This window comes from Planococcus citri, chromosome 2 (genome assembly GCF_950023065.1).
Source record: "Planococcus citri chromosome 2, ihPlaCitr1.1, whole genome shotgun sequence".
Lineage (NCBI taxonomy): Eukaryota > Metazoa > Arthropoda > Insecta > Hemiptera > Pseudococcidae > Planococcus > Planococcus citri.
In genome coordinates this window covers 4712942-4736251 of record NC_088678.1, presented here as the reverse complement: position 1 = coordinate 4736251, position 23310 = coordinate 4712942, and the positions used below count along the sequence as shown (strand labels likewise).

Here is a 23310-nt window from a genome sequence, read left to right as displayed (position 1 = left end):
GCTACAGCTACGGAGCTACAGCTACAGAGCAACAGCTACAGAGCTACAGAGCTACAGCTGAGCTACAGCTACGGAGCTACAGCTACAGAGCTACAGCTACAGCTACAGAGCACCAGCTACAGAGCTACAGCTACAGAGCTGCAGCTACAGAGCTACAGCTATAGCTGCAGAGCTACAGCTACAGAACTACAGCTACAGAGCTACAGCTACAGCGCTACAGCTACAGGAGAGCTACAGCTACAGAGCTACCAGAGCTACAGCTACAGAGCTACGACTACGGTGCTGCAGCTACAGCTACGGAGCTACAGCTACGAAGCTACAGCTATGGAGCTAGCTACAACTACGGTGCTAGCTATAGCTACGGAGCTAGCTACAGCTACGGAGCTACAGCTACAGCTACGGAGCTACAGCTACAGCTACAACGCTACAGCTACAGAGCTACAGCTACAGCTACAGAGCTACAGCTACAGCTACAGAGCTACAGCTACAGCTACGGAGCACGGAGCACGGAGCTACAGCTACAGAGCTACAGCTACGGAGCTAGTCACAGCTACGGAGCTAGCTACAGCTACGGAGCTCGCTACAGCTACGGAGCTAGCTACAGCTACGGAGCTAGCTACAGCTACGGAGCTAGCTACAGCTACGGAGCTAGCTACAGCTACGGAGCTAGCTACAGCTACGGAGCTAGCTACAGCTACGGAGCTAGCTACAGCTACGGAGCTAGCTACAGCTACGGAGCTAGCTACAGCTACGGAGCTACAGCTACAGAGCCACAGCTACAGCTACAGAGCTACAGCTACAGAGCTAGCTACAGCTACGGAGCTCGGAGCTACAGCTACAGCTACAGCTACAGAGCTACGACTACGGTCCTGCAGCTACAGCTACGGAGCTACAGCTACGGAGCTACAGCTACGGAGCTACAGGTACAGAGCTACAGCTACGGAGCTACAGGTACAGCTACGGAGCTAGCCACGGCTACGGAGCTGGCCACGGCTACGGAGCTAGCCACGGCTACGGAGCTAGCTAAGGCTACGGAGCTAGCTACAGCTACAGAGCTACAGCTACAGCTACAGAGCTACAGCTACAGAGCTACAGCTACAGCTACGGAGCTAGCCACAGCTACAGCTACAGAGCTAGAGCTACAGCTACAGAGGTACAGCTACAGCTACAGAGCTACAGCTACGGAGCTACAGGTACAGCTACGGAGCTAGCCACGGCTACGGAGTCAGCTACAGCTACGGAGCTAGCTACAGCTACGGAGCTACAGCTACAGCTACAGAGCTACAGCTACAGCGCTACAGCTACAGAGCTACAGCTACAGAGCTACAGCTACAGCTACAGCTACAGAGGTACAGCTACAGCTACAGAGCTACAGCTACAGAGCTACAGCTACAGAGCCACAGCTACAGAGCTACAGCTACAGCTACAGAGCTACGACTACGGAGCTACAGCTACGGAGCTAGCTACAGCTACGGAGCTAGCTACAGCTACGGAGCTAGCTACAGCTACGGAGCTCGGAGCTACAGCTACAGCTACAGAGCTACGACTACGGTCCTGCAGCTACAGCAACGGAGCTACAGCTACAGAGCTACAGCTACAGAGCTACAGCTACAGCTACGGAGCTAGCCACAGCTACGGAGCTAGCTACAGCTACGGAGCTAGCTACAGCTGCGGAGCTAGCTAAGGCTACGGAGCTAGCTACAGCTACAGAGCTACAGCTACAGCTACAGAGCTACAGCTACAGCTACGGAGCTAGCCACAGCTACAGCTACAGAGCTACAGCTACAGAGCTACAGCTACAGAGCTACAGCTACAGAGCGACAGCTACAGCTACGGAGCTAGCCACAGCTACGGAGCTAGCTACAGCTACGGAGCTCGGAGCTACAGCTACAGCTACAGCTACAGAGCTACGACTACGGTCCTGCAGCTACAGCTACGGAGCTACAGCTACGGAGCTACAGCTACGGAGCTACAGGTACAGAGCTACAGCTACGGAGCTACAGGTACAGCTACGGAGCTAGCCACGGCTACGGAGCTGGCCACGGCTACGGAGCTAGCCACGGCTACGGAGCTAGCCACGGCTACGGAGCTAGCTGAGGCCACGGAGCTAGCTGAGGCCACGGAGCTAGCTACAGCTCCGGAGCTAGCTACAGCTACGGAGCTAGCTACAGCTACGGAGCTCGGAGCTACAGCTACAGAGCTACGACTACGGTGCTGCAGCTACAGCTACGGAGCACGGAGCACGGAGCTACAGCTACAGAGCTACAGCTACGGAGCTAGTCACAGCTACGGAGCTAGTCACAGCTACGGAGCTACAGCTACGGAGCTAGCCACAGCTACGGAGCTAGCTACAGCTACGGAGCTAGCTGCAGCTACGGAGCTAGCTACAGCTACGGAGCTCGCTACAGCTACGGAGCTAGCTACAGCTACGGAGCTCGCTACAGCTACGGAGCTAGCTACAGCTACGGAGCTCGCTACAGCTACGGAGCTAGCTACAGCTACGGAGCTACAGCTACGGAGCTACAGGTACAGAGCTACAGCTACGGAGCTACAGGTACAGCTACAGAGCTACAGCTACAGAGCTACAGCTACAGAGCGACAGCTACAGCTACGGAGCTAGCCACAGCTACGGAGCTAGCTACAGCTACGGAGCTAGCTACAGCTACGGAGCTAGCTACAGCTACGGAGCTACAGCTACAGAGCTACAGCTACAGAGCTGCGACTACGGTGCTGCAGCTACAGCTACACTGCTACAGCTACAGAGCTACAGCTACAGAGCTACAGCTACGGAGCTACAGGTACAGCTACGGAGCTAGCCACGGCTACGGAGCTAGCCACGGCTACAGAGCTAGCTGAGGCCACGGAGCTAGCTACAGCTACGGAGCTAGCTACAGCTACGGAGCTCGGAGCTACAGCTACAGAGCTACAGCTACAGAGCTACGACTACGGTGCTGCAGCTACAGCTACGGAGCACGGAGCACGGAGCTACAGCTACAGAGCTACAGCTACGGAGCTAGTCACAGCTACGGAGCTACAGCTACGGAGCTAGCCACAGCTACGGAGCTAGCTACAGCTACGGAGCTCGCTACAGCTACGGAGCTAGCTACAGCTACGGAGCTAGCTACAGCTACGGAGCTAGCTACAGCTACGGAGCTAGCTACAGCTACGGAGCTAGCTACAGCTACGGAGCTAGCTACAGCTACGGAGCTAGCTACAGCTACGGAGCTACAGCTACAGAGCCACAGCTACAGCTACAGCGCTACAGCTACAGAGCTAGCTACAGCTACGGAGCTCGGAGCTACAGCTACAGCTACAGCTACAGAGCTACGACTACGGTCCTGCAGCTACAGCTACGGAGCTACAGCTACGGAGCTACAGCTACGGAGCTACAGGTACAGAGCTACAGCTACGGAGCTACAGGTACAGCTACGGAGCTAGCCACGGCTACGGAGCTGGCCACGGCTACGGAGCTAGCCACGGCTACGGAGCTAGCCACGGCTACGGAGCTAGCCACGGCTACGGAGCTAGCTAAGGCTACGGAGCTAGCTACAGCTACAGAGCTACAGCTACAGCTACAGAGCTACAGCTACAGAGCTACAGCTACAGCTACGGAGCTAGCCACAGCTACAGCTACAGAGCTACAGCTACAGCTACAGAGGTACAGCTACAGCTACAGAGCTACAGCTACGGAGCTACAGGTACAGCTACGGAGCTAGCCACGGCTACGGAGTCAGCTACAGCTACGGAGCTAGCTACAGCTACGGAGCTACAGCTACAGCTACAGAGCTACAGCTACAGCGCTACAGCTACAGAGCTACAGCTACAGAGCTACAGCTACAGCTACAGAGGTACAGCTACAGCTACAGAGCTACAGCTACAGAGCTACAGCTACAGAGCCACAGCTACAGAGCTACAGCTACAGCTACAGAGCTACGACTACGGAGCTACAGCTACGGAGCTAGCTACAGCTACGGAGCTAGCTACAGCTACGGAGCTCGGAGCTACAGCTACAGCTACAGAGCTACGACTACGGTCCTGCAGCTACAGCTACGGAGCTACAGCTACGGAGCTACAGCGACAGCTACAGGGCTACTGCTACAGAGCTACAGCTACAGAGCTACGGCTACGGTGCTGCAGCTACAGCTACGGAGCTACAGCTACAGAGCTACAGCTACGGAGCTTCAGCTACGGAGCTAGCCACAGCTACGGAGCTAGCTACAGCTGCGGAGCTAGCTACAGCTGCGGAGCTAGCTACAGCTGCGGAGCTAGCTACAGCTGCGGAGCTAGCTACAGCTACGGAGCTAGCTACAGCTACGGAGCTAGCTACAGCTACGGAGCTAGCTACAGCTACGGAGCTAGCTACAGCTACGGAGCTAGCTACAGCTACGGAGCAAGCTACAGCTACGGAGCTAGCTACAGCTACGGAGCTAGCTACAGCTACGGAGCTAGCTACAGCTACGGAGCTAGCTACAGCTACGGAGCTAGCTACAGCTACGGAGCTAGCTACAGCTACGGAGCTAGCTACAGCTACGGAGCTAGCTACAGCTACGGAGCTAGCTACAGCTACGGAGCTAGCTACAGCTACGGAGCTACGGCTACCTACAGAGCTACAGCTACAGAGCTACAGCTACAGAGCTACAGCTACAGAGCTACAGCTACAGAGCTACAGCTACACGACTACAGCTACACGAATATCTAGTTCATGTTTCCCCTACAAAATACATAATTATGATGATCGTCTATGTGTGTGTGTGTATATAGACGATCATAGATCTAATATAGCAGTTAACACATTACCATACCTTCCAGCAGAGTCCTGCACGGTATAGTTAAAAGTTATCTGCGTTAGTCGCGTGTCGTGTGCGGTAAGCTACCAAATATAACTCATCCAAAAGCAGTTATATTAGCGTTAGCCTATGCGGATAATTTTGTAGTTAAAATGACTAAACTACCTGCGATTATACCGCGCTCTTATCGGAAATGTAATGTTCGATTCTGTCTTATCTGTTTGATGAGTCACCAAAATGTATTGTTGAGACACCAGAGAACCGAATGCGGTTAACGTATGGTTATTAACCTAACTTACCGCTGGTTGCGCGCGCCGACAAAAGTAACTGCAGTTTGTAACCTGTAGTTAAATTAGCCGATAGCTCCGGCGGTTATCCGGCTATTTTAACTTAACCGTGCAGTACTCTGCCTTCCAGTATAAGGGAATAAAAAGTGTACTGTAAAGGTACACGTAGCTAGTGTACGTATTTCGCGGCTTTTTCCTAAGAAAGACTGATATGAATCACTAGCCGAGCGTGTAGGGCAATCCTTTCCATAACAAATTCACTAAAAATTAAAAAAAAATAATGTTCCAAAACGCGCTTTGTCCATTTTTATTGACATTTTTTTCAGCAGTATTTAGTGGATGAAATGTATACCTACACTCCTACATCATAAATCCACCCAAATAAAGTGCTAAACTCGCCTAAAAAGCCAATTTACCCGTTCAAAGAGAAACTGTTTTTCCTCTCTCCTGAAAAGTTATGAAAATGGACAAAGCGAGTTTTGGAATATCACTCTTCATATTTATTAATGCTGTCTGTATTTTCTACAAATTATCATTCAATTTTGATTATATTCGATTCATTTTTAGGGAATTTTCAATAACCATATCCATTGTCAATCCAATGGATTATTCTCCAAATCCGAGATAGATTTAGGTACCTACTTAAATAATAAATCATAAAATAACCAAAAACAATAACTGATTTTCGAGTTGAAAGTTGAAAAAAAAACAGAAAAGTTCTACCAAAAAAATGGAACTTTCGAATAACGAATTTACATGTCAAAGTATATCGTCTACTATAAAGCCATCGGGTAAGTATTGACAAAAGAAAATACAACTCGCTGCTAAAAACAGATCAACTCGACAGTTCAATATTGCCAACTGTCACAGTAAGTATACGTTTTCAGTGCTCCGCATACACAAAAATGAAATTCTAAATTGTAATAACTCCACCGCGAAGAACGAAAATTAAATATTTCCACGCAAAAAAGAACGTTTTAAAAAAGAAATCCTTTAGTTTCGAGATTTCATTTATAAAAAAATTGAATCAGTTTCCGTTCACGTTGATTCGAGAAAAACATCAAACCAATACACCTACCTACCTATGTACCTTTAAACGAACAATTCAAAAAGACGAATTTTTAAAAACATTTGTAAAAATTTAGCTACCTAAGTATATAAATTGGCTTCTTTTGAAAACTTTCATTCGAGGTCTTTAATTTAAAACTCGAATAAAAGGGAGAGAAAAATTACACCGAGGTTTTTTTTTGGAGCTTGAAAGTAGGTATGTACAGAGATAGGGACATTTAATAGGAAATGAGTTTCCAGTTTAGGAAACAATTTCGATTCGTCTTTGAAAATATTTATACGTACAATTCCGATAGTAATTAAAGAACAAAGTAAGCCTTTGCTTTCTCTTCCTTTTTTTTTCAATAAAATACTACGATCTCGAAGAAACACAGCTTTTCAGATAAAAAAGGTAATTACTTTCGTTTCTATTTCTCGGATAGGTTAACAACGTGCCACGAAGATGCTTTATTTTGTATTATAGTAACGAGAACGACTATTTGATTTGACAACAGGAATAAAAACACGAACTTTCATTTGTTTATTTACCATATCACGAAAAAAGGTATATATACGAGTTCAAATTCTTATTTTATCTCGTAGGTAGATATGCAAATGTATTTCTCGTAAGCTCAATTCTGTCGATACTGCGGTAACCTTGGCATTTATTACGATAAAAATATCAAATTAGCAAAAAATCGGTCATATCAAAAAAGATCCGCCGGAAATGATTACCAACGACCTGAATCGAATTTTTTCCTCGCAGAAAACTTATTCAAATCAGTCTCTAGGTAATTAAGAAAAAAAATGAATAAAAATTCACACCATCGTTTGTCAACACATCAAACTTACCGATAATTTTAATCTACCCTATATCGACCCTTCACCCCCATATACGAAATCTTATCAATTCATATTTAAATTTACCATATATAAAGATAAACTACGAGTATCTCGAGAGTACACCGCATACATACGGTAAATGCACACCGAAGTGTATACGTATTTGCATTTTGAAAGTTTATCCGCGTCCTGGTTTTCCATTACCTACCATACATCGAGTAAGTACCTACTTCAGCTAGCTTTGCCAGCACATTTTTCTCTATACTTGTAAATAATTTCTCGCGGATTTTTTCACGTATACTGTAAAACTTTTTCGCATATCGTTTGCAAACGCATTTCCTCGATGAGAAATTGATATTGTCATTTTGAATGGCATATTTCCGCCATTATTGTAAGATATATGTACAGGTAGGAGGGTTTTTTCTCTTTCTCTCTCTTCGAATGTGAAAAATTTACACGTAAATTCGCGCTATTTTCGATGTATGAGTAGAATCGTACATAATCTTAAGTGTAACTCGTATAACATTTCTCAAAAAATAATCACCTTGCCCGCAGCGATGGTCCCCTTTTTTCTCAAATTACAATTTACTCGTACAACAAACGAATTAATTTTACATGCTTCCGAAACTCGTTAAATTTAAAATAATAACTTTATACAGCGGTAAAAAGATGTAACTCGAGGGGTATTTAAATTAACTTTTTTCTACATCGAGTATTTTTTTTATTCATTGCGGTTGCAAAAAATTCAGAAATTTTTATTTCGGGTAATTGGGTCATTCTGTGTGGTTTACTTAGATTCGGGTTTCTGGATTTCACTGGGTGTGTTTTTTTTTCCCCTCTCGACGAGTTTTTTATATTATTTATCTGAGAAGAGTGAGGGAGTTGTATAATTGCGGATTTTCGTCTCAGAGGAAAAAAGAGAAAACGAGAGTACAGCTGTGGATATTTCTTACCTAGTTTTTATATTGCTGAAAGTCTGAATTTCATGAATGGAATTCACATAGATAGGTAAGTTATTTATACCTACTCAATTCAAAAATTCACAAATTTTTTAAATTAGACTGAACATTTTTACATCATTTTCAAAATGTAAGATTGGAAAAAGTTTTTTTGCCTAGAAAATGACACATTTTTAAAGACCTGAATAGAAATAGAACCTTTTCAAGGCCCGGTTTTACCAAAAGCCAAAAATCGACGATAATTTTTTCTACGTAAATATTTACAAGATACCTACTCTTACTTATTCCATTTTCAGTCCTCAAAAAAAAAACAAAAAAAAAAAAACTATTTTAGTCTCCCAGCTTTTTTAAAAATTACCTATGTTGATCTTTAATTGAATAGAGCTTCGAAAATTCAAAAATAAAATCCCGGAAATTTGAGAAAATTTATCATTTTTGCCCCAAAATTCCCCATAACAATCCCTTTTTCAAAATCCCTCTCCTCTCAGCTCTCAATATTTTGAGAAAAATTTTAATTTTATGGTATTCTATTGATATTTTTTAAATTTTGAAAGCTCCTTGCAGAAGGATTAGCATTTTTCAGCAGGTAAGGGAAGGGTTTCTCTTGAAAAAAGGAAAGGGGGGTTTGCTTAGAAGTACCTATTATGAAGTTTTTTTTTAAAAAAAAAACACTTTATCGATTGTACTCTTTTGAAACCTTGATCCCTTTAAGCCAAAGTGGCGAATGATTTCTTCAGTTTTTCCAACAAAAGCTCATTTTAAAAGTTGTATTTTTTGTGCATTCAGAATTTCATTATTGTTGTGAACAAAACTTTCGAAACTTTCTTTAAAATCGTTGAATTTTACATAGGTAGGTACAGTACAGTAGCTCGTTCTAATTTTAAACCCATCGAGGAAATTTTTTCAGAATTATTGGAGGTGATGATGTGTGGTGATTTTATGAAAATGAAGGCAAAATTACTGTGCTCGAGCAAAGCGAGAATGAATGGGTCCAAACAACAACAACAACAAAAAAAAAACGTTCATTTTTGCATGTTTTATTTCAAAGTTTCGCTAGCAGGGGGAGGAAATGGCCCCCTTCACCTCTCCTTTGGCAACGCCACCACTCGAGTTTTGACCTGGAAAACGGTTTCGCTGTTGCTAATTAATTAAAAAATCATGGCGAGGCAAAGAACCTCATTTTTCCAAAATATAAGGGGTTTTTAATAGTGGAAAAGAGAATTTTCAATTTCAAAGGCTCCCTATACATATAACTTAATTTTTAATGAAGAGGGACAGCGGCTGCCTTTTCATGAATTTTTTTCCATAGAAACCAACAATTCAAAGACAGAGTAGAGCAAACAAATCACTAGTACAAATGAGGACCACCCCCCCCAAACAACTTCCCACACAAGCAAAAAATTCAACTTTAAACTTTCAGTATTTTTAATGAAACGTTTTTGTATTTTGATTTTGAATTCAGAACGTTAATCTGATTCAGGTAACACTCTGAGAAAATCTCTTCCATCTTTGATTCAAAATAAATAATAATTTTCCTATTCCATTTGAGGAAATTATTCAAGTGCTCATTTCAGGATTCAAGTCTTTTTTCTGATTTGTGGGGTGGGGGGGTGGTCCATAAACAAATTCATGACCTTGAAATTAAAAAATTTCATAATAAAAAATTTTTCACGTTCGTTTTGCAAAAAGAAAATTCAAATGGGCGAAAAAATGAAATACATGAAGCTCAGATGGGAGAAGGGGGGGGGGTCAAGAGTGATTCTTTACAAGGTTCGAACTCTACTGCCCTCAAAAGGTAATTTTATAAACAAAAAACTTTGAAGGAAGCACTCTACCACTTTTGTGATATCAGAACCATATGACAGACTAAGGAATCAAGATCGGGGGGGGGGGGAATCAAATGTCCAGAAAACCTTGAAAATTAATATTTCTGCAATTTATGTACATCTTAGTATCAAACTCACTTCATCGACTTGAAAACCAAAAAAAAAATATGAAAAAAAGAAACTCAAAGAATAATTTTGAGCTTACACGACCCATTTTGGGAGTTTTCTTTGATTTTCAAAATTTTGGGGCATCTAAATCACAAAACATTTGAATGCGGGGGGTGAGGGGAGGGGTTCAATTTGAAAGAGAGAAAGGGTGAATCATTTGTAGTAAAAATTGCAGGGTTTATACCGTAAAATTCAGCACTTTACGAATCTCATCTCTTCTTTTCTTCTTTCTCGCTTGCCCATGTCCGGACATTGCAACTATGAAATTCTGGCAACCAGTTCCCTCCAGCTAAGTATCTCTGTCTTCGGCCTTTCTTGTGCATTCTCCCAGCAACATTTTGGCAGATTTCTTGATCAAGTCTGTGTATCTGGTGGGTGACCTTCACCTCCGCCTCTTGCCTTCTATGTGGCCTTGGACTGTCAGTTTTTCCAGGTTGTCCTGTCTCACCATATGTCCGAAATACCGTAATATCTGTGTCTTGGTGACTGTACTAAGTCTCTCATTTTACTCTCAATTGTTCAAGTATTGACGTGTTTGTTCTTTTCTGGATCCATGACATCCTTAGCATGCGTCTGAAGCAGTACATTTCAATTGCATCGGTTTTGTCTTGATCTGCTTTGAGTACAGAGCTATGGGACCAAAATGATTTTGGGATTGGATTTCGGTTTCGGGATTGAACTTTTTTCATTTCGGGGTTGGATTTGTTTTGGGATTTGTTCTTCTACATTTTCATTTTGGTTTCGGCCGGGATTCATTTTCTGATTGAAAAATTGTGTTGGTTCCGAGTTGAAATGGTTTCGGTTTCAGCCTTCAGGATTTCCATTTCAACCAATTTTAAGCCCAAATTGACTAATGGACCCGCCAAGGGTTTAAAAAATGGGAGGTTTTGACATGAAAAATCCAATGGTGTACATAATTAGTTTAATGTTTTAAATGCATATGATTTTGCTTAATTCGTCGAGTTATTTTTATTATAATTGAACACGTTCTCTGGATTGCTGTGTTTACTGACGAGCTTTTAACCCCAACGCCCTAGTGTTAGTTACATTCCATGGTTCCTCAATTTATGATCCTTCATAATTTATATCCCACAATACAGAACGGTAGAGATATAAGAACACGTAAAGTGTGACTCGGTATATTGGTCTGCAAAGGATGGAATAGGCTCCAAGAATCCTTGAAAGCGTATCCGCAGCATAAATTCAAACTTATAGCCTAGACTACTTGGGTCTTTCACCAAGCAGCTGGGTAAGTTGAGATTGTAAGGAGGACTGGAGGAATGCATACAACAACTGGAACAGCTAGCATAAGTTGTTGGAACTAACAACTGAAGAAAAAATGCTTGTGCAGTAGCTTTTATAGATGAAAGTTCAACGTAAAAGCGGCAGGGATGACGGATATTTGGCATAAAAGTAGGGACATCACAGCACGAGTCGCGTGTATTTCATTGGCGGCAGCAAATATGTCGTGGTATCATGGAAGGGTTGAATGGGCAAAGTTATTTTTCATGTCTGACGTCACAAATACCTTAAATAATTACGTGAAAACGTTCACTTTCTACTGGCTATAGTGGAAAAAGTGATCATTTCTTCCGCTACAAGTATTATATGGGACAGGATTGGACAGTAACGCGATCAACTTGTGAGATTTAAGTCATTCGGCTGCGCCTCGCTCCTTAAACTTCGCACTTATTAATCCCATACTTTCCGCTCCTGTCACATAATGTACTACAGTGGAACCTCGATAACTCGAAATCCAAGGGGAATGGTCATTCATTCGGCTTATAGAGGTTTTTGAGATAATCAGTTTCGAGTTATGCAGGTAAGATTTTCAGAGCATTCGAGTTATAGAGGTCTTACAAAATGAATGAATTGAGAGAGATGTAAGTGCATAAAAGATAGAAGTATGAGTTGAAATATTCGAGTTATAGAGGTAAACGCCAGACAACATACAAGTTATAGAGGCTTTCTCACTATTTTCAGTAAAAGTTTAGCTTATGGAGTTACAACTGAGATATGTAGTGCATAAAAGATAAACGTATGAATTGAAAAATATTTGAGTTATAGAGGTAAACGCTCGACAACGTACAACTTATAGAGGCTTTCTCACTATTTTTGGCAAAATTTTAGCTTCGAGTTACGACTGGTTTGTGTAGTCAATTTCGACTTATCCGAGTAAAGTTAACATTGAGTGTTACAGAGATTTCAAGGCGAATGGAGGTTGGTTCGGCTAATAGAGGTTTTCGAGTTATCGAGGTTCCACTGTATTATCAAAATAAAATTGCGGGAAAAAAGCAAAAATTGAAATCCCAAAACTGAAACAATTTTGTTTTGGTTCTGAGATTGTTTCGGGTTCAAAATTATATCAGTTCCGGTTTTTTTTTTTGGATTTGGTATCAAGAAAAATAACAATTTCGCCTTCGGTTTTGGGATTGAATTTGAATCGGGATTTAATCGGTTCCAGTTTTGGGATCGTTTTGGTCCCTCAGCTCAGCTTGCGTATTGTCCAGCATTCTGATGCTTGTAGGAAGATGGAGAAAACTAGCGTTCTTATAATTCTGAGTTTTGTGACCTTTGTGATGTCCCGGCTTTTCCAGATCCCATTGAGCTTTCCCACCTCCGCCTTTGCTATATGGCCAGTCTTCTCATGATCACTCCAGTTGAGCCTCCCTGATTCGTTATTAATGAACTATGATAGGCAAAGTCCTGCACTACCTCTACGCCATCGATTTCCAAAATTTCAGGTTTGTTTTTATGCTCCCCATCGATTATCATTATTTTTGTTTTTCTTTGCTGACCTTCAGACCTGCCTCATCGCTGGCCTTTTCAATCTTCTGTTGTCTCCGCAACCATTGAATCACTGTTTTTCAAAAAAGTGGTTAGGTATTTTTTCACCTGCAATTTTTGAAAAAAAACAATGGATTTAAAGATTTGATTGGCAGATGAAATTTTACAAAATATTTTTTTTTTGCAATATTCTAATTCTTATTGTATTAGATTCGAGGTGTGTGCCGATTACCATTACGAAAAAGAGACCAATTACTTGCTCCTACCTATCTTAATTTTGTAGTATCTCAAGTAGGGCTACTTAAAAATGGTGCAATCAAAGACACGAGGTGAAAATTTGTATTTTTACTCAAATTCGACAAAAAAAGGCTAATTGCTAATGAATTCTATGTAATTTGCATTTGTAGAGGGATACGTGAGGATAAATAAAAACTAAGATAGGCACGTAGGCACGTAGTTTAGAGTACCTACACATAATAATATATAAGCTAGCCAATTTGTACAGTATCGATGAATAAACGATTGCCAATACATGGTCGTGTAATCTTTGTTATTACATATGCTGTACAAATTAGCTAGCTTATACTTATATTAGGTGTAGGTACTCTAAACTACGTGCCTACGTGCCTATCTTAGTTTTTATTTATCCTCACGTATCCCTCTACACAGTACACATTTTATCATTTTTCATCTTGTGAAATGTCGTACAGCACTTGAACGCATTGCAGGATCAAAAATAAACGTATCCAATTTTTGATATTTTACAGAATGGCAACGGAAGTTCAAAATGAATTATTGGACGTAGTTAGCTTGTTACAAGCTCAAATTGAAGAGGATATCGAAGTAAGTTTTCATAAAAGGATAGATTATAATTTGATAACAGAATAAGTATTTTGAATATTCTGAACTCCAAATACTTACCTACCGACCATTTTTCCTCAACTAACATAAATTTAAAAACCTCTTCATATATTTCTTAAACAGGAGCCAACATTCGAAAGTCCACCGCCACCCAGCGAAGCACCACCATCCGGTGTAGTTGAATTAGCCAAAAGAAGTTTAGCAAAATCGTATGTTCTTAGATCCGACGACTCATACGAGGAACCGGAAAAACCCAAGTCCGTTCAGGATCAGTTCAGAGAAGCGGTAAATTATGCATCTCAGATACCGAAGCAGGCACGTTTGGAGCTATTCAACGATTTTCATCAGAAATGTGCCTCGTATTTGATCGACTTCTTCTACAGTAAGTTGGAAACATTTTTATTTCAAGCCCATTGAACAGTGAACTGATTTATTCCAATGCACTGGTTCATTCTCGCAGGCATCCCATTATCAGAATTGAAAAAAGCTATTAAATACGCTCAATCGAAAGCGAATCCGTCGTTGGTAAATTATGCTGTGACGGTAGCGCTTCTTCATCGTAATGATGCAGTCGGAGAAAATTTCCAAGTTCCGTCTCATCTAAGTTCAGAGCCTGGAATGTATTTCGATATGGGTAAAGTTACCGAGGATATAAACGATCCAAAACTCAACGATGTAAAAGAAGGCGAAGTTCCGAAGGTAAATTTATTGATTTATTTCAAAATTTCCAACTTATAGATTCGTTCAACATTTTAATCTCTATCGACTAAGTATAAACTAAAATAGTACATACATCGTTTCAAATATCTGCAAGCAGCCAATTAAGCAAACTGTTTGCAATGACCTTTACTGATAACATAATTTGCAAAATTCGAAAGTCTGCTAATTGCAACTCGAACAGAAATATGTTTTGATAATTTGGCTATATTCAATCGGTTTACCTAGTTCCTGATTACATAAATATTCGTGCCATTTTTCAAGATCTATTCACCGCATGTAATTTTCCATCAGACTTTGAAATTAGATAAAATCCAAGCACGATAAAAAGTTTTTCTATGCAAAGGCAAAAATATACCTAATCATTATAGTGGATCACGAAAAAAAAAATGTTGGAGGATTTTGATCAAATTCAGTGGAAAAATTTATTCCGAGTTGAAAGTTGCTCAAAAAAATTTCAGCTCCAGAATGTGCCCCTAGAGGGGATATGGATCTTCAAAGAGGAGACTTTTGTTTTTTAGAAAAAAATCGAATTTTTTCGCTCTAGCCCTTGCCTAGCCGGATTTGGAAAATTGGCCCAGTTCTAAAAAACAGTATTTGAGGTTTTACGTAATAACCCTACGAAAAAATTGAGCAAAGCTCAAAGACCTGTACCCAAAACTTAGCTGAATTGGCACACAATGACCCCTGACCCCTTTTATCGAATATTTCATCGCACATCGCTATAAAAACCGAACGTTTGTTTTATTCATTCAGAGATTTGTAAACATAAACGCCAATTTCACCGGCACCAATCTAGATCCCGAACACAAAGTTGCTTACTTCAGAGAAGACATCGGAATAAATTTGCATCATCGTCACTGGCACGAAGTTTATCCCTTCAAGGGTCACGAAGACATCATCAAAAAAGATCGTAGAGGAGAACTATTCTACTACATGCACGAACAAATTGTAGCCAGGTACCTAATTCTGTTTTCAATCTTATCTTTCTACTGACCATAAAATCACAAAAAAATTGAAATGTTCACCAAATACGAGTAACTCATTATTCAATAATTGTCGTGCTTTTTCGTAGATATAATTTTGAAAGATTCAGTAACGGTTTACCTCGAGCTGCACCTTATGCAGATTTTAGAGAACCTGTCATAGAAGCTTATTTCCCCAAATTGGATCAAATGTCTACATCGAACGTATTTTCTTCCAGACCAGCAAACTGCTCGTTGAACGTATGTAGCACGAAAGAAAACTTTATCGTCAATTTCGTCAATTTCGTCAATTTCCTTAACCGATCAATTATGATTTTTTTTTTTAACACAGGATCTTCACAGAGAAACCCTCTACGTTCAGGTTTCCAGCTTGGAACGTTGGAGAGACAGGATCTACGACACTATTGATCGAGGATACGCATACGTAATGGATAAGGTAATTCTTATTTCTCTTTCATTTCAATACCTACTTACCTACAATTTGAATAATTATATGGGTATTTTTCTCATTCCCTCGCTTTAGGAAAGCAAAGAGGAGTTTAAAAAGAAAATAGACGAAGAAACTGGAATCAATGAATTAGTTTACTCTGTCGAAGCTGTAGAAATTTTAAGCTGGAATTATAGATACTACGGCGATCTGCACAACAAAGGGCATATGTTCATTTCATATATACACGATCCGGATTACAGATTCCAGGTTAGAATTTAAAATAGAAATATTTAAATCAACTTGCAAGAGCCATTAGCCCAATCCAAATGCAATTTGACCCAAACATTATTGCTATCAAAGGTTTTTTTGGTGAATATTGTGTAGGGTGGTATGCTGAACAACATACTAAACGTCCCCGCACCTAACCCACGAGTTACCCCCCACCCCACTCACAGTGGATCAAAGCCCCCCAAAAACAGTTTTTCGTCAAGAACTTCTGGGATATTGAATTTTGAGTAAAATGAGCTCAGTGATCATTTCATCTCCTCTCCAATACCTATCAAATGAGCTATCAACCAACTCCCTAGCCTCAAGGGGGTGGCGCTACGACCCCTCAAATTGGCGTGATTTTAATAATTTTACATTTTATGACTTGGGACTTGTAACCTGTTTTAATTGATAAAATGAAGTCAAACTTGGGGAATGGGATTCTTTTGGGAGCTAGAGTTGACCTCTGGAGTGGGGAGGGTCTAAGTTGAAAATTACAGAAAGGTCATTTTTTGGAGGGGCATAACATAACCCCAAATGGATGAAAAGGGTCCAAAATCATGCCATCGGACAGTACCCCATATGTGATCAACATATCCAAATTTCAGCTTCCTAGGTCATCCCCACTCCTTATAAGATGGAAAAAACCGAAAATATGGGCAAAATAGGAAGATTTTCACCTCAATTCCGCTTTAAATGGGGTGGGGATGACCTAGGAAGCTGAAATTTGGATATGTTGATCACAAATGGGGTACTGTCCGATGGCATGATTTTGGACCCTTTTCATCCATTAGGGGTTATGTTATGCCCCTCCAAAAAATGACCTTTCTGTAATTTTCAACTTAGACCCTCCCCACTCCAGAGGTCAACTCTAGCTCCCAAAAGAATCCCATTCCCCAAGTTTGACTTCATTTTATCAATTAAAACAGGTTACAAGTCCCAAGTCATAAAATGTAAAATTATTAAAATCACGCCAATTTGAGGGGTCGTAGCACCACCCCCTTGAGGCTAGGGAGTTGGTTGATAGCTCATTTGATAGGTATTGGAGAGGAGATGAAATGATCACTGAGCTCATTTTACTCAAAATTCAATATTTCAGGAGTTCTTGACGAAAAACTGATTTTGGGGGGCTTTTATCCACTGTGGGGGGGGGGGGGTTTAGCTCGTGGGGTAGGGGCGTGGACTTTTAGTATGTTGTTCAGCATACCATCCTAGACAATATTCACCAAAAAAACCTTTGATTGCAATAATGTTTGTGTTCACCTATTTTTTTCTGCTATTTGACTGCGGCTATAGGTATTAGAGACACTTCCATTACCTACTCCATTAATAATAAACCTTTCTTTTACAGGAACCTGGTAGTGTTATGTCTCATTCGGAGACTGCTCTGAGGGATCCTATATTTTATCGTTGGCATACATTCATCGACGATATTTTTCAACGCTATAAAAGAACACTTCCATCTTACACCGTGGAACAGGTTGGAAGAAATTCAATCTGAAGTAGACTTAGAGTTATAGAGAGTCATTTTAATACGTTTATGGAGCATTGAAAGTTGTGAAACTCGAACGTTTCATTTTTCAAGACTGGTTAACACTCGAAGCAAACCTTTCACAATTAGAAAATCTTAAAATTGAACTTTCAATGAGAAAGCTCAACTTTTTTGTGATGAATGAAAAAGCATAGATCAAAACTCACAAAAAAAAACAACTTTAAAATTGAACAAACCATTTGTTTATATTATGTATGTATTTTTTTGTTGAAATTTTGATTTTTGCTTCATCTTACAAGGGAACCTCATGAGGTGTCCGCCTCCGATTTGAATGGGGCCGCGATTTTTGGAAAGAGCATGTTCTAAAACCACCAAATCCAAATTTTCTGCTGCCCAAGTTCATTTTTCGATTTTTTGAAAATCCAAAATTGACTACAAGTATTTTGGTGATTTATGCTTTTTTTTTTTTTTTTAAAAAAGTACGTACTTGATCAGTAACAATGTTCAAAATAAGTCCTAAAATTGATATTACCCCCCCCCCCATCCAAATTTCGCCATTTCCAGCCATTCTGGAGCCTCCAGCGCTATTTTTAAATTTCTCCAGAATTTCTAATTTGCTCCAGAAGGCGTGAATATGAAGTTGGGCAGCTAAAAATCGAGTCGTGTGTTATACTCGATCTGTTTAATGAGTTTATCCACATTTGAGTCGATTTTGGGAGGGACACCTCAAGAGTGGTTTTTTGACCAGCTTTTTTCATAGGTACATTACTAAGAAATCCAAAAAAATCAAAATTTTACCGTTTGCGAGGAAATTTTTGAAATGTGCGCGAATCGCAGTATTTTGTCATGAACTAACCCCACGAGGGCGAATTTCGCCATTTCCAGCTATTCTGGAGGCTCCAGAGCGATTTTTCAATTTCTCCAGAATTTTGAATTTGCTCCAGAAGGCGTGAATATGAAGTTGGGCAGCTAAAAATCGAGTTGTACGTTATGCTCGACCTGTTTAACGAATTTATCCACATTTGAGCCGATTCTGGAGCGGACACCTCAAGAGTGGTTTTTTGACCAGCTTTTTTTCAAAATAAAAATATCCAAAAACCAAAAATTCCTCGTTTGAGAGACAATTTTTGAAATTTGCGCGAATTGCTGTATTTTGTCATTAATTAACCACACGAGAGCGAATTTCGCTATTTCCAGCCTTTCTCGGGCCTTTCTTTAATTTTTGGATATTTTTATCATGAAAAAAGCTGGTCAAAAACCCATTCTTGAGGTGTCACCTCCAGAATCGGCTCAAATGTGAATAAATTCGTTAAACAGTTTGAGTATAACACACAACTCGATTTTTAGCTGCCCAACTTCATATTCACAGCTTCATGGAGCAAATTGAAAATTCTGGAGAAATTGAAAAATCGCACTGGAGCCTCCAGAATAGCTGGAAATGGCAAAATTCGCCCTCGTATTAGGGTTAGTTCATGACAAAATACTGCAATTCGCGCAAATTTCGAAAATTTTCTCGCAAACGGGAAATTTTTGATTTGTTTGGATTTCTTATTATGAAAAAAGCTGGTCAAAAAACCACTCTTGAGGTATTCGCTCCAGAATCGGCTGAAATGTGGATAAATTTGTTAAACAGGTCGAGTATAACACACAACTCGATTTTTAGAGGCCCAACTTCATATTCACGCCTTCTGGAGCAAATTGAAAATTCTGGAGAAATTGAAAAATCGCACTGGAGGCTCCAGAATGGCTGGAAATGGCGGAATTCGGCCTTAGGGGGTTTGTTGTGTTCGAAATACAGCGATTCGCGCAAATTTCAAAAATTTCCTCGCAAATGGTAAAATTTTGATTTTTTTGGATTTCTTATTAGCCTACGAAAAAGCTGGTCAAAAAACCACTCTTGAGGTGTCCCTCCCAAAATCGACTCAAATGTAGATAAACTCGTTAAACAGGTCGAGTGTAACACACGATTCGATTTTCAGCTGCTCAACTTCATATTGGCGCCTTCTGGAGCAAATTAAAAATTCTGGAGAAATTGAAAAATAGCGCTGGAGGCTCCAGAATGACTGGAAATAGCGAAATTTGGATTTGAGGGGTTAATATCAGTTTTAGGACTTATTTTGAACATTTTTACTGATCAAGTACGTACTTTAAAAAAAAACATAGATCACCAAAATAGTCAATTTTGGATTTTCAAAAATTCGCCAAAAATCGAAAAATGAACTTGGGTCGCTGAAAATTTGGTTTTGGGGGTTTTAGAACATGCTCTTTCCAAAAATCGCGGCCTCGTTCAAATCGGAGGCAGACACCTCAAGAGGTTCCCTTGTAGGGGCCTAGAGGCTGAAAAATTTTAAAAATTCATCGAAAATCAATCAAAGTAAATACTTTATTTATTTATTTTTTTTTTAGATTATTTCCTACTCGATGTGATAAATTCCATGTAGAAAAAACTTTAATATTTGATCATCATCGTATCTGGATCAAATTCATCAATTTCCTCTCACATATTTTATTTTCTATCGAAATAATAAAGTCTTGCCATTTTTGGAATCATTCATGCACGACAACCATCAACTCAAAATTAATTTTTCATGTTTTTTGCTAAAAATGATAAAATTTCAACTCTCTTGCCTATCAACATTTTTTTTCACTATCAATCGTTTTTTAAAAAATCGTCAAAAAAATGTATAGAGAGAAAACAACGCGTTGAATACGTTGATACTTTTACAGAGACACTTCCAAGGTATCAAAATCGAAAGTGTGCAAATTTTACCCCAAGAACCCAAGCCACAGAATGAGAACGGAGACGAAGACGATGGTTCGCCTCATGTGAGCAATGTCCTCAAAACATACTGGGAAAAAGACGCAGTTGATGTTTCTCAAGGTATACTTTACGGTGATACGAAAAAAACAAATGAAAAGGTTTACGCAGTTTTCACTCATTTGCAACATAAGGAATTCGAATACGAAATTAAAGTAAGTGTTGAGTACTTTTAAAATAAATTATTACAATGCATGTTTTTCTTCTTTCACAAAAAATTTCATCACAATACAAATTTCCAGGTCACGAATACCCTCCCAAACGATGTGACTGGTACTGTGAGAATTTTCATGGCTCCTCATGTTGATGAAAGCGGACTACCAATGACTTTCAACGGTCAGAGAAGAATGTTCATCGAACTGGACAAATTTACTGCCCAACGTGAGTATCTACCCAGATCGACTTCCTGCATTTTTTTTTTTTCGAAAACAAGTAGACTGATGTTTGAAAACTATTGAACGTTGAAATGTACATGCATCCCAAACTTGGGAAATCAAAACGAGACATCTTCAAAATTGACATTTTTTTTTACAGTGGATTCAAATGTGACAACAACAATCAAGCGTAAATCCGTCGACTCTTCGGTGACAATTCCATTCGAAAAGTCATTCATGACTCTAAACGATGTGAGAGAATTGGTCACCGATAAAGAAAAGAACGAAGCATTGAATAAGGCTGCGAATGGGTACTGCGGCTGTGGCTGGCCCCACCATTTGTTAGTTGGCAAAGGAACAACTGGAAAAGGAATGCTGTGCGATTTATTCGTAATGATCACGAATTATGATGATGATAGGGTGAGTTTGTAAAGTTTTAAAAGCAAGATCACACAATTATTTTAATACTTTGTCCCCTGCAAAAAAAAAAAAAATGAAAAATTGATGTAATCTTTAACTTGAATCAATCAAATCAAATATTTATAAATTCAATTTTTGAAAAATTCATCAAAATTCTGGAACCTGATATTTATTTGTAGAAATTTTAGCACAATGAAAGATGTTGATTTCTTCGATAGATAAAAATTATTAGGTACCTAATAGTCATTTATTGTAGATAAATTTTTTTTTAAATTATTTGTTTTTGATGACACTTTTTATTCGAACTCAGGTTGATGAGAGTCCACTCCACCAGAAATGTTGCGATAAATCATCGCTCAGCTATTGCGGAGTACGTAACAAGAAATACCCCGACAGGAAACCTATGGGATTCCCATTCGACCGAGATATCAGCAACGTATACGCCACCATAAACGATTTCATGACCGAAAAACAAGAAGATTTTGAAAAACAGAACAAGAATGATGCTTCAAAGAAACTACCTCCTCGATTATCGAATATGATTGTGGTTCCACTTCGAGTTAGACATGAAGGTGGCTACCCTAAATTAGGCAAGACCATGAAGGAAGCCGGATATACAGAAGAAACCTGCAAAAAGTTTCTTAAAGTTGCAGCGTAATCTGTTTTTTATTGAGCAACCTGCAAAAATTTAAGTAAGATTATAAGTTTGAGTTAGGTTACCATTTCACATGCTGTGTAAAGTTCATTTTTTTGATTTATATTTTTCATATGCTACATAATTATATTTTACTGAAGTGCTACCCATAATTAAATTTTTCTATACTGTCGTCGTTCATTTATACTACCTTTATTCAAACATTCGAGCATCAAGCTTTCCATAAATCATGAAAAATCTAGAACGCGATCAAGATATCCAATTTATTTGCTGACTATAATGAAGAAACCCAACCGATAGAAATTTTTTTCAAACCAGACAAAGCTAAACCGAAAGAAAATGCAAAAATACCTTTATCACCATCCAAAATTTCTGGAACTAAGGAGCATTTTTCAAATTTTTAGACAAGGCTGACCTTCAAATGGGATTTGTTTGAATTAAAATTTCCACAAAGTTTCACTCAATGAAGTTGAAAAGATGATTTGCGAATTTAATTTTCGAAAATTTTTGGTGCTAAAGTTCATCTTTAGCCCTTTGAGAGAGATTTGGAATTTCTGTGAAAATGTGAAAACTCGTTGGAGGCTCCAAAAAGATAAAATTATCGTTATTTTTCGAGTCGGATTATTGTGTAGACTCACCAGACGATACCTTGACGAAAAAACCACTAGTTAAATATACTTAAGTAGGTACATTCTTTGAAAACTTGATTTCTTTCACTTTTTCCAGAATTTACAAATTGATAAAAAATTCACTTTTGAACTGGCACTGTTGGAATCTATCCGGAGTGATTTGAAGTTTCTAAAGAAAATTTAAAAATTGATGGAGGCTAAATTGGAATATTTTTCTAGGACTATATTCAATTTTCAATCAATTAAAGTCACCTTTTACAACACGAACACTTTTATTATTCACGAAAAATTAAAATTACAGATACATTAAAATGAGACGCGTTTCGGTCGTCGTAGCGACCATTATCAATCACGAATGAGATGAAAACTGCGAGATATTTTTACTTTTTAGCTAATCATTCGCCAACCAATTGATTAATCCATTAATTAATGAATCAATTCGTTCGCGAATGATTCACCAAAAAATAATTGAATGAATCGCTTCGTTCACGAGTAAGTCACGTATATAAATCAATTCGTTCGCGAATGATTCACTAAAAATTATTTAATTCGTTCGTGAACGATTCACCGAAAATTAATCAAATAGACAAATTCGTTCGCAAATGGTTTACCAAAAAATATTCAATTCGTTAGCGAATGATTTGCCAAAAAATATTTGAATGAACCGTTTCGTTCACAAACAAGTCACCTATACCTACACCTACATATAAATCAATTCGTTCGCGAATGATTCACTTAAAATCATTCAATTCGTTCGTTAACGATTTACCAAAAATTATTCAAATGGATAAATTCGTTCGTGAATGATTCGCCAAAAATTAATCGAATTAATCGATTCGTTTACGAACAAGCTACCTATATGAATCAATTCGTTCGTGAATGATTCACCGAAAAATATTGAATTCGTACACAAAAATTGATTGAATGAATCGATTCGTTCACGAACAAGTCACTTTC

The 23310-nt window shown here is 39.5% G+C and overlaps 2 protein-coding genes across 3 annotated transcripts; both read left to right on the top strand.

Annotated features, from left to right (window-relative positions):
• The first annotated feature begins 324 nt into the window (after positions 1-324).
• On the top strand, positions 325-3532 carry LOC135838240 (uncharacterized). Its single transcript, XM_065353861.1, has 5 exons — positions 325-575; positions 842-1108; positions 1894-2211; positions 2737-3016; positions 3311-3532. The coding sequence occupies exons 1-5, from the start codon at positions 325-327 to the stop codon at positions 3530-3532; spliced, it is 1338 nt and encodes a 445-aa protein (XP_065209933.1).
• Positions 3533-7031: 3499 nt separating this feature from the next.
• On the top strand, positions 7032-21896 carry LOC135834280 (phenoloxidase 2-like). 2 transcript variants are annotated; one of them, XM_065348124.1, is made up of 13 exons: positions 7032-7182; positions 13472-13547; positions 13689-13947; positions 14026-14264; positions 15039-15241; positions 15358-15508; positions 15600-15704; positions 15792-15965; positions 17317-17445; positions 20185-20430; positions 20518-20656; positions 20810-21069; positions 21380-21896. In XM_065348124.1, the coding sequence occupies exons 2-13, from the start codon at positions 13473-13475 to the stop codon at positions 21725-21727; spliced, it is 2328 nt and encodes a 775-aa protein (XP_065204196.1). In that variant the 5' UTR covers positions 7032-7182; position 13472; the 3' UTR covers positions 21728-21896. The 2 variants fall into 2 exon arrangements, with proteins under 2 accessions (XP_065204196.1, XP_065204197.1); XM_065348125.1 differs by lacking the exon at positions 7032-7182 and adding an exon at positions 12928-13033.
• Positions 21897-23310: the final 1414 nt, after the last annotated feature.

Excerpts from the sequence above, each read along its gene's own strand:
- LOC135838240 (XM_065353861.1), top strand. The coding sequence starts at position 325 with ATGGAGCTAGCTACAACTACGGTGCTAGCTATAGCTACGGAGCTAGCT. Across the intron at positions 576-841 it reads GAGCTAGCTACAGCTACGGA|CTACAGCTACAGAGCTACGA; the intron begins GCTCGCTACAGC and ends CTACAGCTACAG. Across the intron at positions 3,017-3,310 it reads GAGCTACAGCTACGGAGCTA|CTACAGCTACAGAGCTACGA; the intron begins GTCACAGCTACG and ends CTACAGCTACAG.
- LOC135834280 (XM_065348124.1), top strand. The coding sequence starts at position 13,473 with ATGGCAACGGAAGTTCAAAATGAATTATTGGACGTAGTTAGCTTGTTA. Across the intron at positions 15,966-17,316 it reads ATCCGGATTACAGATTCCAG|GAACCTGGTAGTGTTATGTC; the intron begins GTTAGAATTTAA and ends TTTCTTTTACAG. Across the intron at positions 17,446-20,184 it reads CATCTTACACCGTGGAACAG|AGACACTTCCAAGGTATCAA; the intron begins GTTGGAAGAAAT and ends ATACTTTTACAG.